General features: G+C 34.5%; 1 protein-coding gene and 1 long non-coding RNA gene across 2 annotated transcripts; both read right to left on the reverse strand.

Annotated features, from left to right (window-relative positions):
* Positions 1-1,888: 1,888 nt before the first annotated feature.
* LOC110921821 lies at positions 1,889-6,639 on the reverse strand. The gene is made up of 7 exons (XM_022166157.2): positions 6,395-6,639; positions 3,696-4,168; positions 3,489-3,615; positions 3,075-3,410; positions 2,806-2,991; positions 2,535-2,699; positions 1,889-2,227 (listed from the first exon to the last, which is right to left on the reverse strand). The coding sequence occupies exons 2-7, from the start codon at positions 3,770-3,772 to the stop codon at positions 2,045-2,047; spliced, it is 1,074 nt and encodes a 357-aa protein (XP_022021849.1). The 5' UTR covers positions 3,773-4,168; positions 6,395-6,639; the 3' UTR covers positions 1,889-2,044.
* A 688-nt stretch (positions 6,640-7,327) lies between these two features.
* On the reverse strand, positions 7,328-10,068 carry LOC110921616. Its single transcript, XR_004891818.1, has 3 exons — positions 9,648-10,068; positions 8,550-8,607; positions 7,328-7,370 (listed from the first exon to the last, which is right to left on the reverse strand). It is a non-coding gene; the product is annotated as an uncharacterized LOC110921616 (long non-coding RNA).
* Positions 10,069-11,053: the final 985 nt, after the last annotated feature.

An 11,053-nucleotide genomic window follows, 5' to 3' on the forward strand; every position in this document is an offset into this window, starting at 1 on the left:
GGTTTGCACCACAGTCAAATAATACTTTAGCAAAAACATCATTATCTAAAAAGGTACCGACAATCACGTCTGGAATCATCTTTGCTTCTTCTGCAGTTTGAACAAATGCTCTTGCATTGTTAGTAGTCTTGTTGTTCATGGCTGGAGCTAGTTTCGGACAGTTCGGCTTGATATGTCCCTTTTCTCCATAATTAAAGCATACTCCATTATTGGGTTTCTTCCTACAGTCTTCTTCCTCGTGTCCCGGTATCTTGCAGAAGTTGTAGTATATGGAACATCTCCCTGAATGCTTTTTCTTGCAGGACTTGCTGTAAGGTGTAGAGGTAGAACCTATGTTTTTCCCATGGTTGGAATTACCGTAGCGAAATTCTTGGGTAAGCTTTTGGACTACGTTCTTCCTCTGGTTTTCTTCTTGCGTACGTACTAATTCATGATTCAAGGTATTAGCTAGTTCTACAGCTTCTTCTATAGTTTGTGGCCTAGCTGCCTTGACTACATGTCTAATCTCACTGATTAATCCTCAAATGTAACGGGAGATTAATACCGGCTCTTGTGAGGCTAGGGTTGGTACTATTCTAGCATATTCAAAGAATACGGTAGTGTAACCTTACAGTCTACTCCAGTCATTCTAAGGTTTAAGAACTTATTAGCTATTTGTTCTTTTTCATTGGGAGGACAGAATTTTCTTTCAACCATATTCTTAAACCCAGTCCATTCCATATTATAGACTCTGTCACTTCCCCTAGACTGGAGACACTACAAGAAAACTAGGTTTTTAGTACGCGCAATAGCGTCCTAAAATGCTATTTTATAGGACCTTTATTTAATAGGACCAATAGTAAAAGCGTTTCATGTAAAGGGGTCGTAATAAGTCTTGGAACTAAAAAGCATCCTAACATCTCAAATAAGATTATGAAACCAATTTTATGGTCACGTAATATGTCTATGAACAACCAAAATAGTGTCTTAATAAAAACACATTAGGACACTTTTACGATGTTCTAACATTTGCTTACAAACTTTTAATCTTTTGATACACTTACAAGCGTCCTTTGAAATTAATTAATAGGACCCTTATGATGTAACATTATAGCTAATTTAGTACCAAGAAAAAGGTCCTAATATACCAAATAAGATTATGAAACCAATTTTATGGTCGCATAACACTACTAGAAAAAAGGGTATTTGCTATGAAATATTCGGTCACAAAACGGTAGCAATTTCCTTGTTGTCACCATTTTGCCACTGAAAATGTGGTGACAAAAACATCCGTGTCAATTGCCCTAATGCCACCGAATAGTGACCATTTTTATATTTTGCTACCAAATTTTTGCCACCACAAAACTCGTCAAAATTATTTGCCACCGCTACATGTTTGCTTGTTTTGCTACGTGTGACGATTTTTTTGCCACCGCTTTGATACCATTTAGCCACCGATATTGCCACCATTTCTACCGTGTTGTGACGATCCGCTTTGATACCATTTAGCCACCGATATTGCCACCATTTTTGCCACGAGTTTTTTGAGTTTTTTGCCACCGCTTTGATACCATTTAGCCACCGATATTGCCACCATTTTTGCCACCTAACCTATGTTGTGACGAGTTTTTTTGCCACTTTTGATACCATTTAGCCACCGATATTCCCACCATTTTTTATACTAGATACCATTTAGCCACCGATATTCCCACCATTTTGCCACCATTTTGCCACAGTTTTAATACCATTTAGCCACCATTTTTGACACCAACGACACGATTTAGCCACCATGATTTAGCCACCATTTAGCCACCATTTTTTGGAGTTGTTTGGTGGGTTTTTCATTCAGATTTCTCCCTGCTATTTCATCAAAATTACATATCAATAAAACTCCAAAATATATATAAAAAGTCTAATAGTATAACAAAATCCCAAAGTTATATAAAACATCTATTTTTCAAAAGCATATAAAACATTCTAATAAAAATACCAACTAAAACATAAAACAATCAAAAGTATCCTAATATGATAAACATCAAAACATTCGAAACCAAGTGTTTATAGCCTATTTTCGAACTGTAGCCGTTAACATAGCTTCAATTTGTGACATCCTCTCGAGCAGAGCATCTTTATCCGCTTTATCTTTTTCTTTTTCAGCCAACAACGTTGCAATAATTCCATCTAACCTTTCTTTTTCTTCATCATTATGCTTAACGAGCTCCTCGATAACTAAGTTCAACTTTTCAATCTACAAAACAACCAACGAATAGAATCAAGAAGTCAGAACTAACAAAAGTAATAACGGGTCAAGTTGGTTGCAAAGAAAATATAATACAATTGTGAGCTACATTTTAAATGTTTACATATTTAGAAGGAAATTATACCTAATTTCAAAAGCAAATTGTTGTATGAAACAACCCGTAGAGAAAGTGTAATCAAATCAATATGAAATTCCTCAATATGAATTACTAATGTATGTGATTCCACTTATGCCAAAGAGCAAACAATTTTATTTATATTTCTAAAAACTATTAGTCTAAAAGGATTAAACATACCTCAGGGTCTTCTCTATTATGTACACACGGGTCACTAACATTGCCTAACCCGTACACTTTTCCTTTATTCTTGCCCGCAGCTCGTGACCACAAGTCTTCGTCAAATTTTGGATGTTTAATGCGTTCTTTCCCGTACTTTTCCACAAGAAAACCATCATATTTAACCTAACGGGATAAACACATTATTAGATTATTCAAATCTCATTTTAATAAACTTCTGTTTTTTTTTTTTTGAAATATGTTGTTTGGATTTACTAATCAATCAACTTACCCAAGTCTCCTCTGCCCTATCATCAACCCATACAAGATTTTCTTCTTGAGTGTTCCCTTCCGAATCAACATCCAAAAGTAGTGAACTACTACAACTTAGATCTTTATCCAATGGTCGACTTCCTTTCCTGCAGTGTGATTGCTTCCACCCTTCATGAACTGACAGTTCACGCCCAAGTATCTTAGCCTACAAATGTGGAATTTAGAAGTTAATAAAAATGATATTTACATGATATATATATATATAAGAGGGAAATTAACAATTTTTACCGCTTTTCTTTTCATGCTCGCATAGGATTGAGATCCTAGTGTATGTTTGCCTCCAGTTGCCCTACTTCTAATTTCTTTGTTTCTTAAAGACTTTGCTTTCCACTTAGGTGTGTTCCAGTGGTCAAGCATTTGTTTCCATATCTCAGATCTTATCCATGCTGGTTTAAAGTCAATAAGATTGGTCATATCCTCTCCAACATTTTTACCTTTTTCTTTCGCTGTAGCTTTAGCATCATTTCGTACGTTCCGCAACAAATTAGGGAATTTACCAGCAATGCACTTCTCCCAGCACCTATGAATTCGTGCATTCCATTTATCCTCCCACTGGAAATGCATCTATGAAGAAAAAACTTTAAATAAACGTACAAAATGTTCCAACCAGTTAAATAATAAGAATGGTCTAAGTAAACACACCTGGAATCGCTCAAATAACCGTGTCTTGTGCTCATTGGGAACATGTCTCCAGCTCTCCCATGGACCGGACCACAAACTTATTAAATTTGATAAAATAACTCGGGTAGCAGTCCCTTGATTACTAAATCTACAAAATGAAAGCAATGAATATAAAAACTATTAGTAACATTTTTTATGTACATAAAGAAACAATATATGTGTACTTACTCTCCATCTACAACCCAAATCCATTCGCGATTGATTGGTTCAGGTACACAAAGTATTTGAAGTATAACCGCATGCATACATATTATCTAACACCATGCGTCTGTAGGCATCATCATTATCATCAATTTCCATTGTAGTAGAATGTTGTCCAACGTCGCAGATGGAACTTTCGCCATGTTCACTCCATTTTTCGTAACGTAGCATGAAACCTTCCTTATACAAGTGTTTTTGAACAGTGGCTCTGTCTCTATAACTTATATTTTGGCATTTATAACAAGGACATTTTATCTCAAGTATTGTCTCACCATGCATATTGACCATCTTATCAACAACTTCCTCATGAGAAAATGCAAAGTCCAAAAACAAATCCACATTGTCACAATATTCAGGATTAAGATATCCGTCACTATCAATCTTTTCATACATCCACTTTCGATTGCTAAACCATGCCATTACTAATCAAATAAGTGCACCTAAAATTCAAAGTCATCATAAACATGTATATACACATAAATCATTCATTATTAACTTTAACTATAACAAATATAAATAGATACATCTAAGGACTAAGCTAAGGGATAGATACAAAAAATTGCATTCTTCAACTACAAGTCCCAAACAAACCAAAAAATGTATAATTCTTTATATTTTGTTATTTATAGTTTGGCAAGTGGGTCGGCTTTGGTTGGTTTTCGATTTCTACTTTGTAATGCTGGTTCTTTGTAGGAATTTGTTTTTTTCCCTCTTGCAACGTACTCTTAGGAGCCTGTTTCTTGAAGAATTTGTGTAAATAATTTTCTTGTAAAGTTGCTAATTATCAACTGTGAACACTATGTTTAAATACTCTATACACTTATTAGACTTTTTTTAGTTGGGTTTGTCTCTATTGACTTTGTAAAGGTTTAATTTGACGTTTTAATTTGGACCAACATGTGCAAATTGTTTACTAAATTGTTTCTTAGTGATTTGTAATTTCTAGTGAATTAATGAACAGATCTTTGAGTAAGTGTATATTATTATTATTTATTTATTTATTTATTTATTTATTATTATTATTATTATTATTATTATTATTATTATTATTATTATTATTATTATTATTATTATTATTATTATTATACAGTGGTATAATGTCATCATACTTCATCTACACCTAAGACTATGGGGTATGGGGCGGGGGTTGGGGTGTGGGTTGGGTACAAATGCCCACGTCACCACCCCGGGTGGGTTTGGGTTTCGGCGTGGCCCTTTGGGCGGGGGTTTCAGCCCGGGCGTTGGGCGGGGCTAGCGGTCTTCTGTGGTCGGCTCTCATTGGCTGGATTGGCTAGGCTATAAGTGGCTAGGCTTTTTTTTTTAAATTTTGTGTGTATTTTTATAATAACTGAAAAAAAAAAAAAAAAAAAAAACTTGTGGGAATCTTTATGCAAAAAATGGTTTCATTTGTGGATATAATCGATGGTGGTGGCTGATGTATGTTAATGGATAATTCTTGTTTTTGAAAGGCAGATAAATTAATAAAAAGACAAAAGAATATAAAGCACATCTCATTCTCTCATTTATCTTTAGGTTAATAAACATTAAACAAACACACACCTCACACCTACATCCATCCATCCATCCTCCCACACACACACAGTAGCCTTTCCTGGTTACAAACCACTACCCATTGTTTTTATTACCTAAAAAAAAAGCAAAAGGAACCCCCTTCCTTTCAAATCCACACTTTATTTTCTATTTTGTTCAACAACAATCAAGAAAGAGATAAACCTACACAAATCTCAAACCACTAAAACACCCTTTTCATCTCTCGTTTTCTTCTTCCTCTTTTGCTCACAATTTTTCATTTTTATGGAGTAAATTTTGGGCCTTTTCTCATTTCTCTTGTGCAAGATTCATCTTTTTCACCAATCATGAAATACCCATTTGGATTCAAGCATTCTTATAGAAACCCATGAAGCCTCTGCCCTAATTAAAGTAAATTTTCTTGAAAATTTATTATTACTCAAAGTGTTGTATGTGTCACAATTGTCTATTCTTTTAGTTTCCGATTGGTGTGTTGACTGCATACTGTTGAAGCTTAACAAAACCTGTGATGGTTTCTTATTATTAATTGTTGTACCGGAAAATAATACTTCTTGTTTTTCACTCGGTGTACTTGTTGCCGGTGAGTTTTCTTTCCGGTCCGGTGTCTCCGGCATCAAAGCCAGCGTCACCACCGTGTCTCCGCCATGAGCACCACCAGAACTAACAATATTATGATTATTAGAAAGTTTCCGTTTCTTTGAAACGGGGCTTGTGTTATTATTATTCTTTTTGTTGTTGTTGTTGTTATTAACCCTAACGTACCTCCGCTTACGCCGTGGGGTTCCGCCGGAGCCGTCGCTATGCTCCACCGTGGAGCAGCTTGAACCGGATCCGGCAGCCATGGGTTTGGGTGCGATGGGCCTGAACTTGAGCATTATTCTCTGAACCTTTGACATACCGTAGGTTATCTCACCATAACTACTGTTGCTGCCGGAGTATCTTGCAATACCACCTCTGCCGTCCATATTATTACGGAACCCTTTTGTGTTTCTCTCACTAGTATTTTTCTAATAGTGGTGGATTCTTGTGTTTTGATAACAGCAATCGAAAACAAAAGAACATATTGAAGTGATGAAATTGCTAAAGAAGGAAGTTAAGTCAAGATTCAAACGTACCTTTCGTCCGTCCGTCACCGGCGAATGATTAATCAAAACTTCAGTTGAGAGATTGAGAGATGATCCGTAATGGTGGATTGGAGGAATTCAGAATTGTGGAGGATGCCACAAACGGCAATTGCTAACTATTAGTCCAAAAATTATGGAAATATTAAACCCTAAATGATCCTTCTAATTTTTTTACTTGTAGCCCGCCTATTTTTTTCCTTTTAGCCCGCTATTTTTTTTTATCAATATTGTGACTACAAAAGACGGTGACAAATAGCGGTCCCAAATCAATCACAAACCCACCAAGGTTTTTCTTTTTTTATTTATTTGCCATCATTTTGTGACCTTACCATATTATTAGACATTTTTTTTATTTCAAATGGGGATTTTTCACTGAATTGGGACCGTAATTATAGTCAATAGAAGATTTTGCTACTAATAAGAGATCGGTCAAAAAATGGTCACAAATTTTGAAACCAATTTTTTTGGTCACAAATTCTGGTGGCAATTGCTCAATTTTCTAGTAGTGTAATATGTCTATAGACAACTTAAATAGCATCCTAAAAAGAACATATTAGAACACTTTTACAATGTTCTAATATGTGATTGTCTACTTTTAATCTTTTGATACACATACAAGCGTCATTAAAAATTAATTTATAGGACCCTTATTATTTAACGTTATAGCTACTTTAATATCAAGAAAATGGTCCTAATATCCCAAATAAGATTATAAAACCAATTTTATAAACAGACCATCAACATATAACATCCTAATAGTTATTGTATAACATCAACTAATGAAAGAAATAAAACTTAATTATATTTCAAATAAGCCCCATGTTCATAACAAAAACACTAACCATAAATAAGTTATAACATTATCTAACATAAAGTTTTAACATTTAACAAAGAAATTAAAAGCAATTAAAAAAATAAGAAGCATAAAATCTTGAGTCATCATGCGTCCTCAATCCTCATGGACTACCTACAAATAAACCATCCATGTATAAGCATTAAGTTCCATGATATTAAAATTATTTGTATCTTCCATTATTTGTATTTTCATAAGAATTCATATGTCTTTTGGAGCTTTGTCCTTGCATACTTTTATCTTCCATTATTAGTTTACACAAAAAAGAAAAATCTCATTAAATCATTCATAAAAGGCCCAAATAAATAAGAAAAAAAGATTAATAAAAAGAAAGACAAAAGAATAAAAACTAAAAATAAAATACATATCCAAATTATTTTAAATGGATGGATCGTTATCCGGATCGATCCATATTAAAATAATATATAATAAAAAACTCTAAAAAAATTGATCTAATACAATGTCAACTACTTTGAAACGATTTAAACAATAACTCCAACATTCTACAATGGCATTCCATAGTTAAAAGCTATAAATACGTAGGTAGCAAGCTAACAATATATGGCAATGCCCATTAACTCTATTAGACGATGCATAGTGGTAAGGGTGAATAGTGCCCCTACCCTTGGGCGTTTTCCGCCATGTGGCAGTACAGTCAGTAAAAGGGTGTAGAGAATTAAATAAAAATAAAAAAACCGAACAAAAAATCTATTGGCCAAAAAAAGGAAGATTAAATGTGATCGACCCTTCAAATTTGCACAAAACGTGATTTAAAAAACGCCTAGGGGGCTTTTTTGAACAATAACGCCCAATAATTCCTAGCTAGGGGGTGGGCGTGTTTGGGCGTGTTTGAAGGAAAAAAAGTTGGGCAACAACGCCCACTACGCATAGTCTTATCAACTTATAGACATAATAATGTTAGCACAAGAATAAAATCATATCAAAATAACCACTATAGCGAATGTGGAATACTGCTCCAGTAACTAAATGATATGACCTTAATACTTTCATGTAACTAACCAAGTTTTTATTGTGGTTTCAAACCACTTAAAAAATATAGCAAGAACACATAAAAAAACTACATTGTGTATGCAATAACGGCACGAGGTGAATTGTGGAAGATATCCACCACCATGACTCATGAGTTTCAAGTAACAAATTGACAGTTTGTATTTCTAATGTCAATCCAGCACCTACTTAATAAAAAAATAGTCACTTTTCTAGTTTAAGAATCAAGTTCAAAAGGATGCAATTAAAGTAAAAGTAATCAGTAGTGAGTTGTTTCAATCATACCTTCTCCATCTGCTGGCGCACAAGGTGATTTCCTATATCGCGTTTGCTGCTGAGTTGGCTGGATGGTAAAACGGCAAGATAAATAAACAAAAAACTTACCATCAAGACAGTCATTTGATAAAAGAAAATTAAATACTTCACAAACTCAAAGATGATACAGGTAATTGATCCATAATCAAGTTTTGTTCTTGTGAATAGTGAGGTGGTGCTAAAATGCACCATCTCCCTTTAAGAAAATGAGCATGTCTATCTACGCTAATATGAAAGAAAATAGACAAATCTGGCAACGTAATGAAAGACAGATATGTGTTCAAAATTACGATTCTCATCAATTATCCAACAATCAATGACATTTTCTATACTATTTCACTACATTAACATTTAAGCATGTAACAATCAACATATTTCACCGGATTATGTATCAAACACCTGAACAATAAATTAACTTCACATAAACCAATTCACACTCTCAATATGAAAATGCAGATCCAAAACGCTTAAGAGCACAATACACATATACGGAAGTTGAAACGGAATCTTTCACCAGATTAAAGTATTAAAAACTCGAAACTTAAATTAACTTCGAAGAATCTAATTCACACTCTCAAACAGATAAATAATCAATCAAACATGAAAACGCAGATCCAGAATGATTAATCACAATATACAAACACTAAACACTGAAACCGAATATTTCACTAGATTAACGCATCAAACACTAAAAACCTTACAACAATTTCACAGCAACAAATTCACACTCTCAAACATCAAATGCCCAGATCCAAGCTGTTTAACATCATAACATCACAAAACTTCAACAAATCTAAACTAACCAAATCTATTAACATAATAAAAAAAATTACACCAGATCAGAGCACTTAATAAGTCCTTCAAGTCCTGAATCGTTCTTAATATAAACGTCTACTACTAACATTGTGTGATTCGTACCAGTTCAGAGGGAGAGAATCTGAGACGTTTATATGAGCGATTGTCAGATCTGAATTGCATAACTGTGAAGATGTGGATTTAAAAGATAAGTACATTCGCACACACACTGTTTGTCAAAAAAAAAAAAAACGAAATGGAGAACACTTTTACCTTCTGATTTGATATCCATTCAAAACCTATATATACCGAGTTGGGGAAAATCCTAAAACCCTAAAAAAATCTTGAATTGATCAACGTTTTTTATGGAAGATATTATGAAATCAGAATCTCTTGTCATGATTTCAGGGGTCACCATCTCTAATGAGTTTAAAAACCAAAGATATCCGTCGGCGCACAGAGCAAGTATGTTTGAGCCATAGGATTTGACAGTGTCGATCATCGTAGAGTAGCCATTGAGTAGTTTGAGTTCTTGAATTTTGTAAGGACATGAAGATTCAATTAGGTTAAGAGGGAAAGGAGGTGATGAGATGGGAATTTGGGTTTTTGAGGAAGAGGGTTGAATAGGTTAGGAAGGAAAGGGGGAGATGGGAGGGGAATTTGAGATTTTGAGGAAGAGGGAAAAGTTGGGCGGGGAACAAGGATATGGAATACCCATTTTTAATTGAGATTATTTATACAAATTATTAATTTAGTCTTTTAAAAGTTGAACTAGGATATGTACTTGGTCTTAAAAAACGCGACTCATTCGTGCTTAAGTGTGAGGCGCTACATACGCACACCCTAGGGTTTTTTCGCTCAGTGCCTAGAGTAATTACAAGAATCGTCAAAAAGACGAGTTTTTTTTGGGATTTTTTTGGGCTTTATTGGCCTGAGGCGCGCGCCTCTCATACCCAAGACGTTTTAATGCATCTAACTATTATACCTTGGGTTTTTTGGATTGTACATGCAGATAAAATCATACAAAACCTTACTTGTAGCTGTATTTTCGAGAGGGAAAGCTAAAAACCTATGAGATTATGTATAGTATACATAACACATTTATTCTCTACTGTTTATTTTGATCCGTTAAGCCCCAATACCGTCCATTAACACATTGACGATCTATTAGTGTCCATTGTGATCCATTATGGCCCAATATGGTCCATTAACACATGTACGATTTATTATTGTCCATTTTGATCCACTAAAGCCCAATATGGTCCATTAACACATGTACGATCTACAATTGTCCAAAGTGATCCATTAAGGCCCAAAATGGCCCAATATTGTTCAGTAGGACATATATGACATACTATTGCCCATTGTGATACATTAAGGCTCAATGGAAGATTAAGACATGTATGAATTTTATAGTAAGATTTTTTGTATATTTTTTAAATAGTGTATATTGAGATATGCTTGAGATCAGCTCGAGAAAAGCTCAAAACTAGCCGAGCCTTATCGAGCCCTAATTGATCATCATTAAGCTCAAAAACCCTAGTTGACCTTCATTGGGCCTACATGATCATCATTAGGTCTATTTGACTACCAATTGGGCTTAATTGGCCATCACTGATGTTGGACCGTTGTATGACCCGAAAAGTCAGTCAAGGTAGTTCATCTTCACGTACGAAGGC

This window comes from Helianthus annuus, chromosome 4 (genome assembly GCF_002127325.2).
Source record: "Helianthus annuus cultivar XRQ/B chromosome 4, HanXRQr2.0-SUNRISE, whole genome shotgun sequence".
NCBI lineage: Eukaryota > Viridiplantae > Streptophyta > Magnoliopsida > Asterales > Asteraceae > Helianthus > Helianthus annuus.